The 21,239-nt window shown below is 37.0% G+C and overlaps 1 protein-coding gene across 3 annotated transcripts in view; it reads right to left on the bottom strand.

Annotated features, from left to right (window-relative positions):
• Positions 1-2,980: 2,980 nt before the first annotated feature.
• Positions 2,981-21,239, bottom strand: part of dock8 (dedicator of cytokinesis 8) — a 229,161-nt gene continuing 210,902 nt past the window's right edge. For all 3 annotated transcript variants that reach the window (XM_039758842.1, XM_039758843.1, XM_039758844.1), the window contains 5 exons: positions 20,232-20,468; positions 19,420-19,563; positions 16,149-16,255; positions 5,980-6,150; positions 2,981-4,028 (listed from right to left, as the gene is read on the bottom strand). In XM_039758842.1, the coding sequence (XP_039614776.1) occupies positions 3,977-4,028; positions 5,980-6,150; positions 16,149-16,255; positions 19,420-19,563; positions 20,232-20,468 (711 nt within the window). In that variant the 3' untranslated portion in view covers positions 2,981-3,976. The remainder of the gene's footprint in view (positions 4,029-5,979; positions 6,151-16,148; positions 16,256-19,419; positions 19,564-20,231; positions 20,469-21,239) is intronic.

Here is a 21,239-nt window from a genome sequence, read left to right as displayed (position 1 = left end):
ACCACCTTAACTGTAATGTTGTTTGATATTATAAATATATAAATATATATATATATATATATATACACTGCTCACAAAAATTAAAGGAACACTTTTTATTGGGCCTGGCATGAAATCAATTAAACCTGTCTGATAATTTTCTGGTTGGTTAAGCAGCTGAGGTCATTGTTAATCACTTTCAGCTGTATTGGTGTTCATGGACTTAACAACAGGTGCACTAAAGTGGCAACAATTAGAAAACCCTCAAAACAGGACTGGTTTTACATGTGGAGGTCATTTCAAGTTTCTCCCTCTTGATCTTTTTTGGCTGGTTTTCCACTCGTGCTAGTTTTGGCTTGAGTAATCATCTCTACTGGTAGTATGAGGCGATTCCTTAACCCTACAGAAGTTGCACAGGTTGTCCAACTTCTCCAGGATGGCACATCCACACGTGCTGCAGCAAGAAGGTTTAATGTGTCTCCCAGCACAATCTCCAGAACATGGAGGAGATTTCAGGAGACTGGCTGTTATTCTCGGAGAGCTGGACAGGGCCGTAGAAGGTCCTCAACCCATCAGCAGGACCGATACCTGCTCCTTTGTGCAAGGCGGAACAGGCTGAGCACTGCTCGTGCCCTACAGAATGACCTCCAGAGGGCCACTGGTGTGAATGTCTCTACCCAAACAATCAGGAACAGACTTCATGAAGATGGCCTGGAGGGCCCGGCGTCCTGTAGTGGGCCCTGTGCTCACTGCCCAGCACCGTGGAGCTCAACTGGCATTTGCTCAAGAACACCAGAATTGGCAAGTCCGCCACTGGCCCTGTACTTTTACAGACGAGAGCAGGTTCACCCTGAGCAGCTGGGATAGGCGTGAAAGAGTCTGGAGAAGACAAGGAGAACGATATGCTGCCTGCAACGTCGTTCAACATGACAGGTTTGGTGGTGGGTCAGTGATGGTCTGGGGAGGCATATCCATGGAGGGACGCACAGACATCTACTGCGTAGGAAATGGTGCTCTGACTGCCATAAGGTATCGAGATGAAATCCTTGAACCCATTGTCAGACCCTACGCTGGTGCAGTAGGTCCTGGTTTCCTCCTAATGCATGACAATGCCCGGCCTCATGTGGCAAGAGTATGCAGGCAGTACCTGGAGGATGAAGGAATTGAAACAATTGAATGGCCTTCACAATCCCCTGACTTAAACCCAATAGAACATCTGTGGGACATTATGTTTCGGTCCATTAGGCGCCACCAGGTTGCTCCTCAGACTGTACAACAGCTCAGGGATGCCCTCATACAGATCTGGGAGGAAATGCCACAAGACACCATCCGTCGTCTCATTAGGAGCATGCCCCGACGTTGTCAAGCATGCATACAAGCTCGTGGGGGCCACACAAGATACTGAAAAGCATTTTGAGTAGCAGAAATTAAGTTTTTGAAAAAATGGACTAGCCTGCCACATCTTCATTTCACTCTGATTTTAGGGTGTCTACACAATTGAGCCCTCTGTAGGCACAAAACTTTTATTTCCATTAAAAGACTTGGCATCCTTTTGTTCCTAAGACATTGCCCTGTCGTTATTTGTATAGATATCCAACTTCATATTGAGATCTGATGTATCTAATGTGTTTCTTTAAAGTGTTCCTTTAATTTTTGTGAGCAGTATATATACACACTGTATATATATGTACACTGTATTGTTTTCTTGCAATGTGCATTCTGGGGACTCCACTACCATTTATTTCTGACCTTATAAAAGCCTCTGATAACTCAAGACAACATTTTAAGTATCCCGTTTAAGAAAATAAACTTTTGAGTACCTGCTCCATTAGATTTAGGTAAACCAATGTCAAATTCCTGCAAGAAAAAAGTTAGGGGCATAATCACCTTAGACATTTCTCACTTGCTTCTATATTTAAGAACTATACTTCTAATTAAATATGTCTTATGTAAGTGTGCATTTTTGTTGTATATTATTCTTTATTATTCTTATCTCAACTTTCTTTGCTTGTAACTATTTCTTTGACATCTTGTAAAGCACTTTGAGGTACATTCTTTGTATTAAAATGTGCTATAGAAATTAATGTTCTTGCTGCTTTGGTTATCCATCTCTAATAATCATTCAGTTTTGAAACTCAAGTACAGGGTTGTTGGGTCGCTGGTGTCTCAACTCCTGGGCCCAGGATAAATGTTGCCATCCACTCTCTCTCAATCAGTGGCCCTGTCTCTGGTCTCTTACCAATTATTAATGAAGGGACATGAAGCTCTGATATTCTTCATTGTTGAGAGGTCTACAAGGGTCAGATTAAAAAACAGCCCCTGATTGCACCCCGTCAAGGACCAATGTCTCTACAGGGCTATCTCAGCGTAATAGGCTCAGCCAAGTATTCGCAGTATACTAGTCTGGTGTGTGTGTACACTTTCTAGGAGCTTATGATCTTGTTTGACCTTTTACACACCCAGCTCCCATTCAGACGGACGCAACACAGAGCAGTGAAGGGAACAGAAGACAGATGTGAACAGGATTTATAAAAGCCACAACAAGACATACTGTACCAAACCCCACTCAGTGTTAGCAGTTGAAATGCACAAGTGCCCAGTGGTTCATTTCTACTACAAGGTACATATTTTTAAAGAATTTAAATTACCCATTCTTACTGAATTCAGGAGCCTATCCCAGCAGCTCTGCCAGCATGATTGGAGCCAGCCAGTAATGGATTGACGATTCATACTGGTCGTACTAACGCTGACTCATATGAGACCAACTTAGTGTCAACAGATTCATTTAGCACTTGTTTTAGCATGTGGGAGTAAAACTGGGTGGCACAGGGAAAAGCTCACCCAGACACAGGGAGAACATGCACTGCTTGCTGAGATGAGGCAATGCTAGCCACTCTGACACCAAGCAGGTTTGGTGACATGGCTGTGTGTGTGGGATGGAAGTTTGGAGCTCAGCACCAATAACCTAATCTCAAACAGCAGACTTTAGAAGGAAACAGCATGGCATTTGTGTACAATATTTTAATAAAACTATGACTTTGCCAATATGAACAAAAATAATCCAACATTTATACATATATTTTCTTAACAACGTTCATTGTGTAGGCAACTTCTTTTTTCTTTTTAGTAACATTTTGAAATGAAATGTACAGTCTGAAGTTATATTTAAGCAGCACTTACTGTTGTAACAGACTATAGAAATGTATTTAAAGATCAGTTTTGTTAAAATAAAAATGAGTTGTACATTTAAGGCACACCTAAGAATTCACTTAAAAAAAAGTCCTGAATTACAGTTGGGCTAATCTTGGTTTAGTTAAGAAGAAAATGCACAGCATTGTCTGTTTTGCAGTGAAACTAGGGTGGGTCATTGGAAGTTATTGATATTTACTTGTAATAATTACATTTCAAAATATTCCATAAAGGATTCAAACATTAAAAAAAATATAATTAATGTAATACTTAAATAATTCATGTACTATAAAATCAAATTATATTAGGGATATATCTGAGAATGTGTGTTCATGTAAACTCTAAAGTGCTGTACCTCTGATAACTGAAGGCAGATTGCTGCATGAGTTCAAATTATTCAATATTTCAGTCATTACATTATCATACTTTACAACAAAACTAATTACAAGCACATCTCTGACACTGACTTGAGATGTAGTTGGCTCAAATACAGCAAGAAAACTAACATTAGGTATCAAACAACAATCTTCAGTTGACTGAAATGTGAAAGCAAGTATTGGTACATTTCTATGATCACAATGCCACTATCACACGTTTCATTTACGAAGAGCTCAAATGTCTCTCATAGGCTTCTATGCATTTACACATTTATGGAAGAAGACCCTTAATCAATTTAACTTTCAGTAGAATTGCCTCTGGTGTCAAGGGTGCCATCTTCAGCAGGTAACGAACAGATCACAGGCCTCCAACGATGCTGTTTCAAACAACTCCCCCGTTCCAGTAAACCCTTGGGGTCCATTTGGGGGTTTCATGAATTTTCATCTGCAGGTCTTCTGAAGCTTTGCCTTTTAAAGGATTCCCTAGACAATGATGAGAAAAAAAAGAAAAAAGGCTTTACAAGTAATGTTTTTAAGTGATATAACATTGTAGTCAAAGCACATTAATCCCATGAATAACACAATGCACAAAATTCAAAATACACTGAACTACGTTTCAACTGTTAAAAGATATGCCTGTGGTTATAAAATTTTTTGTGAATAACAGACATCAAGTGAAATTTAGCCATATCATTCTTAAAATAATGAAGGAAATCCTGAAGGCCGGGTTCTTTTTCCAGCGTTGCACATTTTGTGTACAAGTGCAGTACTTCTCCTCTGACTCACACATTCTTTAAATATGCTGATACTACATTATTGGGGATGTTAAAAATTGTTACTTCATTTCAGAAATTTTTAACAGTAAGATGTAAAGTTTAATTAAATGTTGAAATTTAGTGAAACAAAGGCAAAGACACAGTCACAGAGTTTAGAAAGAAAAATGCATTAGTCCCATGTTTATTCTTACAGTATGTAAAAGACATACATGCATTTTACAAATGTTCTGTATACAGTATGTGTTTTGCAGTGCTCTGCCTTTTAGTTTGAACTGCGTTTTTAGGAACAAATGAGCTCAAGCATTAAACTGCATGGCACAGTTTAAGTGGCAAGTGGAGTCTCTGGAGTTGATTGTATGTTTTTAGAACAGCTAGCAGGAGATTCTGTCTTTAAAAGCTTGATCAGTGTTTTTAATGGTCTTGCTTATTGACTCTGGTGTAAAATTCTGTTTCAGCAGTTTTGATCAGTAATAAATTCCTGCAATGTAGAATAAAAACAATTCAATATAAAAGATCAAAATATTTAGGGTACCTAATGCTATAGAGCAGCTCAAGCAGAAATAAAATTGTCATTCATGTTGTATATTATGACCAATTCAATCCTTCCACAGAAAAAGAGAATGAAAAAGATTGATATTTGTTTTATGAGTTAGACAAAAATAGTAGTCAGGACTATTTAGGTTTTGTTAACCAAACATTGAGATCACAAGACAACACCTAAAAAACCTTCAAAGTAAAATAGCCGAGAAGCTGTTTTGCTAATGCTAGGAAGCAAAGTGCAGACAATCATTGAGCGTGTGGCTTACTCTTTTGTAAACAAGATAGTTATGCTTCCCGAGTTTTATTTCAAAACATCACCTTTCAGTTTTACTTTAAACTCATCTGAATAACCTATATACAGTTACCTGTGACAGAAGCAGAGTTGTCCGGCTACAACACTTAAGACTCAGCAGGGAAGCTCAGTCATTTGAAATGGAATCAGTAACATGAGGAGATGAGAGGAATCCACAGTATATACATGAATTTTCCTTTATCTCTTTTACTAAGTATGGGAAAGGCACTTCATAAGAAATGTATTTATTATTATTATTATTATTATTATTATTATTGTGACTTGCAATGAACTGCTCCAGTTGGACTATCATTCTCCTCCAACCGTTCAGCTTCCAGGATGGCCTGTGACATCATAAAGGATGGTCTTAATAGAAACAGGATGGTGACAGATTCACCAAGCACTCTCTGCTACTTCAACTGAGACACCATATAGATCACATTCTAATTAACTGATGCACGTACAAACATACAAGTACATTAACATACAAACAAATGCCAAGTAAGCTGCATGTATGTAGATGGCCACCATAACCTTTTAACCACACTTCCATGTTATCACACATACATGAAAATAGCGATGCTTCATGATTCCACCAACATACAACTAAATAAGCAACCTTAAAAAAAACAAAGCAGATTGTTAAGGTAAGTGAGGAGTTTCTCTGTAGTTTGCTATATGATTTTCTCATTGTCTTGTATTTTTTATTTATTATAATACTCATTAAAAAATGGATTTCTCATTGTGTCGTTATGAAGCTTACACTGACAATAGATAAAAACATTTTTGCTCATTTACACCATTTTTATACTTCTGCAAAGTTTACCTTGTTTCAAGACGAGGTTTCACTATAGGTTTGTATAGATCAGGAATCTTTCTCTCAATCATTGGCCTCAGATTCTCTTTCAATTTTCCATAATTTTTCTTCAGCTCTTGTTGATATTCTTTCTGATCAGCCGTGATCAAGTGCTTATTCTTCTCTACAGCTTCTCCACATCTGAAGGAAATGAGGAAACAAAATTTTAATCTCCCAATTATGCATGAGTTAAAAGCCAAACAGAGAGGGCACTGACAAAAATGTTTTATTTCTGGTACAAGTATTCATGATATGGAAATGCAACTATTGGCCAAATGATACATTTGCATGTGTATTTGTAATGCTACGTTCACATTACAAGCCTCATTGCTCAATTCTGATTTGTTGCTCAGATTGGAGTTGCCTGATGTCTTGATGGTTCACATTCATGAGTACAAATGACCTGTAACTAACTGTAGAGTGAACGGATGTGTCTTCTGAAATGGCATGCATTCGCATATTGATATGTTTGTGCACAAGTTATCTGTATCACCAACAACAAAAAAAGTCATATTTGTGATACTTCTCTTGGTATTAAAACCAAAAAAATGGATGAGCTAGAAGATAGTGCATGCATCACATTTTGCTCTGGAGGATGACAAAGAGTTCATCAGTTGCACATGATTAGAATGAGAAGGTGAATAAAAGCCAGACAGTAGTCTATTTTGTCCTCATATCTAGACCTCTAACCTGCTTCGACGGCTGGGTGCAGCTCCTTCCCTTTGGCACAGCTCAACAGCAAAATATTCTGAAAACTCCAGGCAATGTTCATATATTCTTTGTAATATGCTGTTCTCCAAACAAGCTACTATGAGTCAATATATATATATATGGGTTACTATCTTCCCAGTTACCAAATGTTATAAAACAAAAAAGGTGTTTTGCTAGTTTCCTATTACTGCAGTTACTGCTCTAGAAGATTCTTAATAAATGTTGACATCTCATTGCCTGTTCTCTTGCTAATAAAATACAGGGAAAGTCTGCATTATTAATAATGTTTTCCTCTAGTTTGCTTTTGTTATTCTGTTTTATTTAATGATTTAATTAAACAGTAAGCATTATGCTTGGTATATTTGTTTTATTTGTACAAATAAACTGGTTGAAATATCCTATCACACCACATCAGTTTTGGGAGCTTAGGTAAGATGTGGAGGATCTCGCTAAGCTTTTGTAAATTTAATTAATGGTGGAAAAGTACAGTCTTCTTGTTGGTCAACAGAAAACACCTAATTACATATTGGGTAGCAAAGAGAAAAGGACATCTGGATGGAAGTAAAAACAAAACAATATTTGTGAATCTGAGAAAATACAGTTTACAACATATTGTAAAAAGTTAGAAAAATTTTCTGTGTGTCCTAAGATATACTGCAGACCTGACAACGAGTGGTCCTATACTTGGTTTACTGTTTAAAGGATTGACTTTAGTTTTTTGTAATACTGTACTACATATATCAGGTTAAGAAAATAGATTTACCGAATCATGCATGTCTGTTAACAGAACAGTCAATCCTGTGCTACCCCTGTATATTTGCAGGTTTTCCTATCATATTGTTCTGAGACACTCTGATAATGAATGCCTTTTCAGTAAAGTGATGAACTATGTATGTGCATATCAAATGTTGCTGTCTCTCGTTGTGTACATGCTCTTTTAAACCTTTCTTTTCATCTGATGTAAATTAGTGATGAGCGATTTGTGATGAGTTTGATATTTCTGAATGACTCTTTTCTGGCAAATTATATTAATATTTGTAAACACAAACCAATCATTTCACTAGAGCTTAACAGGACTAGTGCTATAGCATATGCATGACCTGCTTGACGCCTTCGTCTTCTGTTTTGCTGCCACTGCCCCCTGGAGGATGTCTAAAGCACATGTGCAAGAACCACCTGACTCAATAGTCTCAACTCATCTGGTATGTGAACAAGTCACTACTCAAGAATCAGTCTAACAATTCTCATTCATCTGTTCCATGAACGAATCATACTGAGTTGCACAATTCTCATTCACTTTTGACTTTGTCAAATAACATCTTATTTTAATTATGCATCTTAAATGTGTAATCATGTTTTGTGTACGGAAACAGGGCAATGGCATTTAAATTATCATGTTACATATATAATGAGTTACATATGTATATACTGCATAATTAATCATATATTTATAGATAATGAATTAAGTATACAAGCGGCTGAAATGAGTTTCCTCCACAGAGTGTCTGGGCTTTCCCTTAAAGATAGGGTCAGAAGCTCAGTCATCCGGGAGGGGTCAGAGTAGAGCCACTGCTCCTCCGTATTGAGAGGAGTCAGATGAGGTGGCTTGAGCATATGATCAGGATGCATCCTGGACACTTCCCTGGTGAGGTGTTCCGGGCACGTCTAACCGGGAGGAGGCCCCAGGAAAGACCCAGGACACGCTGGAGGGACTATGTCTCTCGGCTGGCCTGTGAATGCCTCGGGATTTCCCCAGAAGAGTTAAAAGAAGTGGCCGGGGAAAGGGAAGTCTGGGCATCTCCGCTCAAGCTGCTGCCCCCTGCGACCCGATCTCGGATAAGTGGAAGAGGATGGATGGAATTAAGTATAAATTAATAAGGAATAATAATAATTATATATTTATATGCACAAATATATACATACATATATATAAAACTAGTGTATGAAATATTATATATTTGTGATGCAATCCCCAGTCCCAAGAGAACTACAGTACAGTAATCCCTCCTCAATCGCAGGGATTGCGTTCCAGAACCCACCGCGATAGATGAAAATCCGCGAAGTAGAAACCATGTTTGTATGGTTATTTTTATATATTTTAAGCCCTTATAAACTCTCCCACACTGTTAACATTATTAGAGCCCTCTAGACATGAAATAACACCCTTTAGTCAAAAGTTTAAACTGTGCTCCATGACAAGACAGAGATGACAGTTCTTTCTCACAATTAAAAGAATGCAAACATATCTTCTCTTCAAAGGAGCCGTCAGAGCAGAGAATGTCAGAGAGAGAGAGCGCGAGATAAAAGCAAACAATCAAAAAATCAATACGTGCTTTTAAGTATGCCAAAGCACCGGATAAAGCGGCATTTTGTAGAGGAGCGTCCGTATCTTCTAGGCAAACAGCCTCTGTGCAAACAGCCCCTCTGCTCACACCCCCCCTCCGTCAGGCGCAGAGAATGTCAGAGAGGGTGAGAGAGACATAGAAAAGCAAACAATCAAGCACCGTGTGGGAAGCATATCTTATATCATTGAGGAGTTTTAGTTAATATGTTAATACATGCTCTGAATAGGTAGCTTCTAAGCCATCCGCCAATAGCGTCCCTTGTATGAAATCAACTGGGCAAACAAACTGAGGAAGCATGTACCATAAATTAAAAGACCCATTGTCCGCAGAAATCCGCAAACCAGAGAAAAATCCGTGATATATATTTAGATATGCTTACATTTAAAATCCACAATAGAGTGAAGCCACAAAAGTCGAACCGCGATATAGCGAGGGTTTACTGTATAAATAATCCCTAAAAATGAATCAAAAGAACTGGATTTACTTAAAATGGGAAGTTTGAAAGAGTAAATTCAATAAATTAAATTGAAATGCACATTGCTAATTTGAATTAGATGAAGTGCTATTTGATATACTGATTTATAGTTTACTAATTGTATGTGCATTGGCTCTATTTGGGGTAGGTGGGATGAGATAGGATGAGATCGGAGTGGGTGATACCAAGAACTGTATGGGATATATTAGATTTTTTCCTTGTTTTAAACTGACTCTTTTATATGTTATTTAAATTTCTTGATTAAATAAAGATTGCTCACATAATATGGTATGTGTTTTAAAAATAAGCGAAATACGTTACCCCAGCTTGCATGTTCCAAAACATGACTTGTCAGGTCAATACACTAGCAGAAGGAAAACAAACAGCTTGATCAAAATTAGTCACTAGGACTTCTATTTGGAACCTTCACTTGTTTTGCTTTGTCTCCAAAGATCTGCTCTGTATAATACATGTTTAATACAAATCACACATAATTAGTTGTGAAGGATGTGATTTCAAAATAAAAACAATAATAATTCAAAATACAAAATTTAAACATCTAAAAAGTGTCATTTGAAAACACACTACATTTGCTAGCCTTTGCACCCATTTTCATTGTAAAAGGATGAATGGGGTTAAAAGCTGAACTGTCTGATCAAATCCCAGTTGCATGCTGTGTCTTTTAAAGCATTTTCTCTTCCCAGTCCCTGAATGCCATTTAACTGGTTTGAATGATGCTGATCTTGCTGGTCCAATTTCGGAAAGCATCCACAAATCCATTTTTAAAATCTAGTGCTGAACTCATAAGTAGTTGCTATCTTTGTGGTACAGAGGATGGAAAATCAACACCCTTTTTCACTTTTTTTCATGATGATCTATGGGTGACACCAATGTTTGGTTTCCCGCAATTCCCTAAAAACATCTTCCTCACCATGAAACAACTTGCCGAAGGAAGAGATAACCATAGTTGAAGGTGGAAGCACGTAGATGTGGAAATCCAATGGGTGTTGGTAATGAGATTTCCCAGAGAACTTCTTTAGTGGAAAATGCTACATGGTAAAAGATACCATGAAGGGGAAAGTACTGTATGTGTGAGCAGAAACAGAGCACTCACGCTTTGAGAAAAACAAAGTACTGCATTAAGAGAATTTTAAAATGTGCTGTCATCTTCTTATTTTAGTATTCTTTGAAAAGGGGGCTTACAGTACATGTTATGTCTGTGCACATGGTATTTCAGGAACAAAAGAGGGAATTTAATTATTAAAGTCCTGACATTTGTACATATAAAAATTAAAATATGCTTTATTACCAAAATCGCATGGATGTACAATAGCTCATTACTGGTCCCTAATACCAGGAAACCAACAATAGTTTAACAAAAACCTGGAATGTTACTATAACAATATTTACTTTAAGTAAGCATCTATATTGGATGCCATGTGTAAGTTTACTTTATAAACTGCTCTACTTTGTAAATGCTGTTTGACAGAACAAAGCACTTAAATGTTATATGTGATAGCATCTACCAATGTGTATTAAAGTGCTGAACAACACACTGTATACAGCGTTGTGTATTTAGTGAGTGTGTGCATAAATGAGTCCTGCAATGGACTGGTGTCCTCTCCAGGGCTGTTTCCTGCCTTGTGTCCAATACTCCACAACACCCTCAACCCCATCGTCCCCTGAATTTGATTAAGTAGGTTTGAAAAAGTTATGTTATTTATTATCACTTGATTAAAGTTTCAGTAAAATGTGAAAAAATAAAGGTATCCAACAACTATTCAATAAGACTGCCTGTGCTCATTCAAATGAAGTGGTTTAATTTTTTTTTATTTAATTTTTTGCCATGTAATTCTGCTTTGAAAATCACATTTTATTTCTGGCTAATGAGAATATGTGTCTGTGAATACTATTTAATTTAGAATGTCTTTAGATATGAACACTTTAATGTAAATTCAGTGTATTGTTTTCATGGCTAATCGTGTGTTATGTATCTTCCTTTTGTATCTTGCATATCATTTAATGCATTAAACTATTCTGTAATGTACTTGAAGCTGATCAGAGGAGAACAGCAAGGTACCTCCCAGGACTTAAGGACATGTTTTATTCTGAAGAACCTTCAGAATTAAACCACTTTACAATATCATTGAGAAGACTGTGTGAGGACCTACACTAGACCTTCAAAATTCTCAAAGGTATTGATAAAGCAGATAGAAACAAATTCTTTCAACTAAACAGCGAATCATGTACTTAAGGACACCAGGGGAAATTAAGGGGGAAGTGCATTTAGGACTGAAGTTTAGAAGCACTTCTTTACTCAAAGACTTTATGGTAGATTGTTCCAGATTCCAAGACATGCAGTTGATGTAGAAACCTTGACATCCTTTATGGAGAATCTGGATGAGATACTGGGACAGTTTAGCGATTAACTAAATCAACTGGCTTGATGGAGTGTCTTAGTTATCATTATATCAAATAAAAATAAGCTGTACAACAGAGAGAAAACAGTTTTGAAGTACATATAGAAAACAATATTTCCATCCTTCCAAGTTTGGGGAATATTAGGAATGAATTCTGTATTATAATGTACGGTATGTCTTAGTTATCATATCAAATAAAAATAAGCTTTTCATCTGTTGAGTACTCACTAAATCAATAATACTACATTATTTATAGGGTTCTAGATTATGTTGTTGAATGGGAATCATTCATTGTTCATATCGAAATGAATGCAGTGGAGTAAGAGCTGCAAAACAAATCTCGTGCAATAGGAAGAATTCAGCTGGATTTAATGGAAACTTCATTACATTAATTTCAGTGGAAGAGTCTTTTGTTACAAACTGCCTCTTAATTACATGCACATGTAGCATCATTTAGAACAGCACCCAGTTTCCAAAAGGATCATGTTAATGCGTTTAGATTTTACAGAGCTCAGTTCTAATCAAATAGTATTTTCCACCCATACAGAATCCATATTACCACATGGAAAATGTCATTCCTGTAGATTAACTAAATGTGGAATTATTCAACTTTAGTGTTTAATAGAAAACAAAACTTTGCTTTAAGCATCATATAAACATATGTCAGAAGGTTTTGTGCAATTCATCGTGGGAATGAAAGATCAAAATGAGCAATTATAGGCAACCTCATGTTAAGACAACAAATCACATGTATGAAATTTCTGACTGTCTTGCTGGTACATTATAACATTTTGAGAACAAAATCTAAAATTCTTGCATACAAATAATGTACTTTTTTTACCAATCAAAAATACCATATAACATACATCTTTCTTCAGAGAAAACATCTGCAAAATCTTCTAGTCAAAATATTGTCAGGCATATTCTACTGTAGTATCGATATAGAGGATCGCAGCATTTGTTTATTTTACAAAACCGCTTAGAAGAGTTGTTTGAAGCTAGAATCTGAAGCACTGGGATGTAAGACAAACAACCAGCTCTGGATATCCCAGGGCAGACTCACTCATACTGGGTCAAATTAAAGTAACCAGTTAACCGACAGTACACTCCTTTGGGATATGGGAGGAAATTGAGAAACTTGAGAAACCCCTGGACCTGGGTAAACATGGAAACTCTATACAGATAGTAGCTAGGTTAGGATTAGGACCCAAGATCTGTGAGGCAGTGCCATTATCCACTATGCCACAATGACATTGATGAAAAAAGAAAATTTATGTTATGTTGAAGTAGTATATAAAAAAGAAAGAAAAATGGCACTGGAGAAATGTGCTCTCTAAAATACTTCTGTTTACTTGGTACTAAAATATATTATAATCACTACTGCAAACACAGCTAATAAACAACTGAAATATGTAAGCTATTTATCCTTTTTTCTGACCCCCTGATTTCCACTGAAGGCTTCAGGACACTAAGCCTTATTCTACCAGGACTAAAAACAAGGGAAAAATCATCCAAAATGTACCAATTTGCTTGAATTAGTTTGGTAAATTGGTTTTAAAGGATGGCATGGCAGTGCAGCAGTTAGCATGGGTACCTCATGACTCTGTGATATAGCGGCTCCAAACAAATGGCCAGTTTTAATAAACTAATCCACTTGGCCGTGTCAATCTCCGTGGGCGGGCTCACGTAACCGTGGGGAGTTAATGAGGTAGATAGATAGATAGATAGATAGATAGATAGATAGATAGATAGATAGATAGATAGATAGATAGATAGATACTTTATTAATCCCAAGGGGAAATTCACAATTGGGGAGAGACGCACTGGCAATGAAGATGCGATCATTCTCAATAGCTTTGTTGGCTTCTTGCGATGCGTAATTGAGACGCTGTGTCCACGGAGCCATATAAGTATGGGCCGGCATGAGAAATAAAGAAAAGAGAAAAAGAAACGGACGGAGGTTATCAAGAGAGAAAAAGAGAGAGAGCGGAGGTTAGAGGAAGTAGGCAGAAGGTGCTGAGAGCCGGTGTGGGAGCTAGCAAGAGAGCAGGCTTACTGTAGAGAAGCAGGCAGCTACGAGTAGAGCCCCAGAAGGAGTGTGTGGCCGACACTCGAAAAGGCAGTTGAAAGTGGTCACTCTAGCTGAGCGATTTCAAGGAGCTTGAGTGACCAAGAAAGGTTGACAGCTCACTGCGGAAGGCAGTGGGAGTCAGGAAGGCTTAGTGCCACCATGAGTGCCTTGGTCACTGGGAGAAGCTGAGTTTCAGTCCGGAGGGATGAGCTGTATGTAGCCAGGGGATGAAAGGCTACCGGACCAGTTGAGAGTCAGCTGCAGCTGCAGACTAGGCGACTCCCTGTTGCAAGGCCCATATGGGAGAAGCAGGGGAGCTGACAGTTAAAAGGAGAAGCCAACAAGTTTTTATAAAGGAACTGCTTCCAGTCTGTTGATTCTAACCTCATTTTAAAGGCTTTGTTTTATTGGATTTTAACCTCCACTTTTATCACCTCATTTTTTATGATTTATTTATTTATTAACTTTCAGCACTGTGCTATTTATTTGGACACTTTAGTTTTTGTTTGTTTTAATAAAAGCACTTTACACCTTCCCCTTGGTCCATGTGTGATTTGTCCTCATCTGCCAACTCATTCAGTTACATTATCGAAGGTGGCAGATTCAAGAGGGTCCTAAAACTGGAAGAGGGAGCATGGAGCAGGACCCACACTATCACAGCCTCCAGAGGCCTGGATTAAAATTTGACCTGGTCACTGCTCATGAGAGATGTATACATTTTCTCTGTGTGAGCTTTCTCCTCATATCCCACTCTAGCTATGTATGAATGACTGTAAGCCTGGATGTGCATAAATGCACCCTGTTACAGCATTATGGAGAAACAATAAAGAAGGTAATGCGATATACTGTATATATATTACTATATGAACAGTAAAGAGGCACACCCTTCCAAAGAGTTGAAAATGATACAGTTTACCAAAATCAGCAAAATTAATAAAAAAGTAACATTATAAAGTCATAGATATTTGAAAGAGGGCCATTTAGTGTTATGACAAGTAAAACTACTCTCTAAAGATCTCACAAAGACTGACTGCCTGGAAAGCTTCTTTCGAGTTTCTTTCCCTTTGACCAATATGATTTTTGTTATAGTCTGAATGATCAGTACTACTGTATTTAAGCTTGTAAGTAGTTTGTAAAAAAACTGTGTGTTTGCCCATCTAAACAATCATTTCAATGCTGCCTTGAATATACATTTAGTTAATCATTGCTCAGATCTACAAGATTATTTCAGTGTTGACAGCTGGCCTAAACTACAAACGTAAGGGGAAATTGGAAATGAGAAGTACAAAAGGTAAACTTCAAAACTGAGTACTTAGAATTAATTAAATGTATATATAACTTTTCTAAGCTAGACCTTTACATAAGCAGTGGGGAACCATTTGAACCCTTACCAATGTTTAGCACCCACCTTCATGATGTGATGGAAGCCATTCTTGCACCAGTATGCACATCACATATTAGCCATTATTTGGTGAAAGGAGGAGAGAGACAGTTAGCCAGTAAGGGACAGGAGGTGATTAGGGGGGCAGAATAACCAGGCCATGGTGGGCAAAAAAAAAAAAAATCTGAAAATGTGTGTTATTTCACCATACTCAGGTTATTTTGTAAAACAGTGATTCCATGATCACAGATGTAAAGAGTTATAATTCTATCTGACTGCACTTATAAAAGAAATAACTCATACTGTCCAATGACTTTTACATATCTTTTGTTTTATGATGGCGAAAAAGTTAAGGAATAAAAATAGTGAGCCTTTCAAAGGAGTACTTCCTTGCACTTCTGGCTTTTTAAAAAAGAAATGGTATTTCAAACATTCAAGAAATGTTGCTGTTTAGGTGCTTTGAAATTCTGCCCTTTCTGAAGCTGGGTCTTATATTAGAGATACTGCTTCCAGAATAAGCCCCAATTCCCCATGATGATGATTTGAAAATTAATACATTTGTTATTTTTCACTAAAGACACTGCAAAAGGCAATTATAATATGAAAATCCTTTCCAGATTATTCTTTAATGTCATGGAATCTATTCAGAAATGTGTATTTAGGTACATTTGTGTACACCATTAAGTATGAAGCAATGCATTTTATGGCTATGGATAGTATTCACTAAGCTACTTACCTCATAATAAATTCTTTAAAGCACAGCCGGAGTTTGTTATGATGTCTAAAAAGTTTTGGATCTTCTGGAATTGCATTCAAAAACACCTGAGCTACCTCAAGAGGCCCCTGCAAAGTAAACAGGTATTTTATATCACATGAAATTCTTAAAGCAATTCTACTTTTAAACAGATTAAATGTTTATATCTGCATTCTCTTGTATAAATTTATACATCTGCTCTTCTTGATTAATTTACCATACTGCATTTTATACAAACATTTCAGTGGCATGAATGGCAAGGGGTGAACCAGCTGGCACAGAAAGTCAGTTTACTGCATGGCACATTTACACACACACACTGACACTGACAGTAGGCCAATTCAGAAATGTTTTATTATTTTAAAATCTTTAAAATGTGAGAAGAAACCAAAGAAGTCAGACAAAACGTGTTGATTCAGGGAGAGCTGGGAATCAGAGTCAGGCATCTAACCACTGAATACCACGTCACCCTGTTAAAGGTTTACTGCACATTATCTTAAAAAAAAAAAAAAAAAACAAGGAAAATACAAAGAAGACTAAAAACAGACTCATTACTCTTCTAAATTACTATTATACATAAACCCATATACAGTGTAATTTCCTTTCAGCAGCATGCCATGTGTAGCTGATTCACTCAAAAACTATATCCCTTATTGTAACATGGCATGTTATGAGAAACATTCATTTAAAAAAGCTTTCTACATACCCTGCAAATTCAGTGAAAAAGGCAAATACTGTCCAGGAGTCTCATTTGCAAAATATGAATAGAAGAGTACTTTAGGAAGAAAATCGCACATAATGCAAAAGAGTATGACAGTATCTAAAGATAATCAGGACTGACACTGAAAAAAAGGTAGAAAGTGTATTTTTGCACACATATATATATAAAATGGGGCTGTGCGATGTCTTAAAAGTTCACGTGCTCACATTGTCATTGCAAAACATCAACGATAATCGATTACCATTGCCTGGTGCACAGGTGTTTCACCTCAGGATGCAGTAGTTTTGTTGTCTCACAGATTCCTCCAATTTAGCACATGTACCGCATTTGGTAATGTTATTACAATGATTCAAAGGCGATTCTTTCCAATTTTGCTTAAAATTACTACAAATCACAATGCTGTATTGGCATAAAACTGTAAAACTACAGAAGATCTGCCTCATCATGAAATGGATTTGAATAAATGTCTAACAACAAGAAACTAGAAGCATTTTTTTTAAGGAAACTAGAAGTTACTAATTATTTTTATTCACTCAAACACTGCGTCCTTAGTTGTTTTCTTTCTACCATCTTCTTAACTAAAACAAAATGAGCTGGCATATGTTATACAAAAAGTCCTACTTAGTTTTTTTCTTTATGTCATGGCTTGGCCTTTTCTTATCATGTGTGAAAAGAACATGCTGCAAAAAGCGCACAACGCTCAGTGTTGATTAGTATTGCAAGCTTGTAATGTATGATGTGCATGAATAAGGACAATACCACTGTCTTTTAAAAAAGGCAAGGCACTGCTTTGATATATAGTGTAATCAGTTTATTTCTGATTTACAGTTAGGTCCATAAATATTTGGACAGAGACAACTTTTTTCTAACTTTGGTCCTGTACATTACCACAATGAATTTTAAATGAAACAACTCAGATGCAGTTGAAGTGCAGACTTTCAGCTTTAATTCAGTAGGTTGAACAAAAAGATTGCATAAAAACGTGAGGCAACTAAAGCATTTTTTAACACAATCCCTTCATTTCAGGGGCTCAAAAGTAATGGGACAAATTAAATAACTGGAAATAAAATGTTCATTTCTAATACTAAAACCCTTTGCTGGCAATGACAGCCTGAAGTCTTGAACTCATGGACATCACCAGTTGCTGGGTTTCCTCCTTTCTAATCCTCTGCCAGGCCTTTACTGCAGCGACTTTCAGTTGCTGTTTGTTTGTGGGCCTTTCTGTTCGAAGTTTAGTCTTCAACAAATGAAATGCATGCTCAATTGGGTTAAGATCAGGTGACTGACTAGTCCATTCAAGAATTTTCCACTTCTTTGCTTTAATAAACTCCTGGGTTGCTTTGGCTGTATGTTTTGGGTCATTGTCCATCTGTATCATTAAACGCCGCCCAATCAATTTGACTGCATTTAGCTGGATTTGAGCAGCAGTATGTCTCTGAACTCCTCAGAATTCATTCGGCTGCTTCTGTCCTGTGTCACATCATCAATACACACTAGTGTCCCAGTGCCACTGACAGTCATGTACGCCCAAGCCATCACACTGCCTCCACCGTGTTTTATAGATGATGTGGTATGCTTTGGATAATGAGCTGTTCCATGCCTTCTCCATACTTTTTTCTTGCCATCATTCTGGTAGAGGTTGATCTTGGTTCCATCTGTCCAAAGAATGTTTTTCCAGAACTGTGCTGGCTTTTTTAGGTGTTCTTTAGCAAAGTCCAATCTAGCTTTTCTATTCTTGAGGCTTATGAGTGGCTTGCACCTTGCAGTGCACCCTCTGTATTTACTTTCTTGCAGTCTTCTCTTTATGGTAGACTTGAATATCGATACGCCTACGCCCTGGAGAGTGTTGTTCACTTGGTTGGCTGTTGTGAAGGGGTTTCTCTTCACCATGGAGATGATTCTGCGATCATCCACCACTGTTGTCTTCTGTGGACGTCCAGGTCTTTTTGCGTTGCTGAGTTCACCAGTGCTTGCTTTCTTTCTCAGGATGTACCAAACTGTAGATTTTGCCACTCATAATATTGTAGCAATTTCTCGTATTTCTTGTATTTTGTGTACACAGTACAATTACATTCCTCTTTGCTCGCAATAAGTGCTTGAAGTGGAACCAAATTACTGGCGGTACTCTGATAAGTTAGTGTCTTCTTCCACCTTTCAATTTGTTATTACTTTTACAGGATGGAATGGAGGGATCATTTTATATTATGCAATTTTCCCTCCATTCTGCATTAAAACATGAGATTATTTTTTTTTTGTCGACAATTACTACAAACTACATGAAGTAAGTACCATACTATATTTGAAAAAATATAATTTTTAGGTCATCCTGAAACTTTATAATATTTGTCACTTTGTTACCAGCTTGATGCTGTATCTATAAAGACCAGGTTTCGCAGGCTATGAAATGGTCATCCCTTTACTCTAATTCGCTCAGTAACTTGACTAATACACAAAAGTTTAACTGAGTAACTTAGGGGAAGTATTTAGAAATACAAAATGGAAGTTTTTGCATTAGTGAAATATGCACAGTACCTGATTAACAGTTGCTCCTACAGATCCTTGCAGAACCATTTGCAGCATCTTAGCATCGATTGGGTCTTGATGTGTGGCCACTGCTAGTTCCAAAGTTTTCTTCTGCATGTCTTCAATAGCAACTTCAATTGGGGTAAGGTCAAACTGACAGGGAGAATATGAGAAGAATGAAATATTTGCGGTTTTATTATGTTAAATTCGTTCATCCTTTCTTCAAAAGAAAATAAACATTAATTCATTCAGCAATTATTGAAACCCTTGTTCTCCATTATATTACTGGGTTGTGACAAGGTAGGAACCAACTTTGGATGAACACAATTCCACTGCAAAGCAAAACTATACGGATACCACAACTCACTGTCACATAAGTGCCAATTAAAGTAAATGGGCATGTCTTCAGACTCTGTGAGGAAATTAAATGGCTCAAGAGGATGCACACTGGCTCAAGAAAAACAGAATCCACACAGACAGCAACTTGGCTGGTTGTTACATGCAAGATATCTTTGTTGAGACACTAAACACTGTGTTGCTCTACTTCGATAATGACATCCAATGTTTTCTAATTATTATAATCTTCAATAATGGTGAATAATTTAAAAAACACACAAAAGAAAAAAAAGTTTCCTTCCTAAATCAAATGAGGATTTTCATTTCATTTCATTTTCTGTATCTCACAAGCCCAAAATTTACTTCAGATTAAACCAAAATATTTTCCAATGATAATCTGTCATCATCCATTTGTAGTGTGCTAAAGTCAAATATTTATAGTCTATTACCTTTAAAGATTATTTCCCTTGTTTATGGTTACTTACCTCTTCCTTCTGAATCACATTAATTCTTGTCTTGATGTAGGGGAATGCATGCATGGTTGTTAGGATGGTCTTTCGCTTGTACTGTTCACTGAGTTCTCCTCGAGGACGGCCACTTTTTGTAAATGGAGTGGTGTACATAAACCTTCGCAAATTGAAGTTCTTCTCAAAATAAGTCAATCGATCTTTCATTTCATACTCATCAAAAAATGGCTCCACAAATGTGATCTGTATATATGCCTAAAAATGTAAGATTTTAAAATCAGAAAATGAATACCCTTTGTACCACTAGCTTCAATGTAAACATATGTCAAGGTAGTTTATGACTAATATCCAGAGGCCTCGTTTATAAAGCTTGTGTATGCCAAAAAGAGGCTTGAAATGTGTGCATGTAACTTTCCACCGAAACATAAGGATTTATAAAAGAAAAATTAATAGGGAAACATGTATATTTATGGAAACTCTGACAGCACACTTGATCAAGTAGGGAAATGATAAAACCAGCTAAATGACAACTCTCATGCATAATCATTATAATTGATAATTCACTTTATCTGCCATGTACAATTTAGGAATCTGTGATTTTTCACATACCCCACCTTAGTCTCCAGTGACTCACAGAGATAGGCAGAGAGAAGCCAGGGGTCTGAGTGCAGGATCAGTTATTTATACAGCGCCCCTGGAACAATTTCAGGTTAATGGCCTTGCTCAAGGAATCCATCAGAATAGCATTCCTCCTGGAATTGCCGGTATTCGAACCAGCAACCTTCCAAATACTGTCCATCTTGAGAGGCGCTGCTATTTCTCTAATATTATAAATAACAATGCTAGTAATCCCAGAGTCTTATTTTCTACAATTGATCGTCTGTTAAACCCAGGTAACTCAAAGGAATGCCCCCAGAATACTTCCAGTGAAACCTGTGAGAACATTGCTGTATTTTTCAATCAAAAAATTAATGATATTAGAGATAACATAGTATATCTCCCCAACACTGCAGAACCTCCAAAGCT

Source organism: Polypterus senegalus, chromosome 7 (genome assembly GCF_016835505.1).
Source record: "Polypterus senegalus isolate Bchr_013 chromosome 7, ASM1683550v1, whole genome shotgun sequence".
NCBI classification, from domain to species: Eukaryota; Metazoa; Chordata; class Cladistia; order Polypteriformes; family Polypteridae; genus Polypterus; species Polypterus senegalus.
The sequence above is the reverse complement of the archived record's forward strand: the minus strand, read 5'-3'. Positions and strand labels throughout refer to the sequence as shown.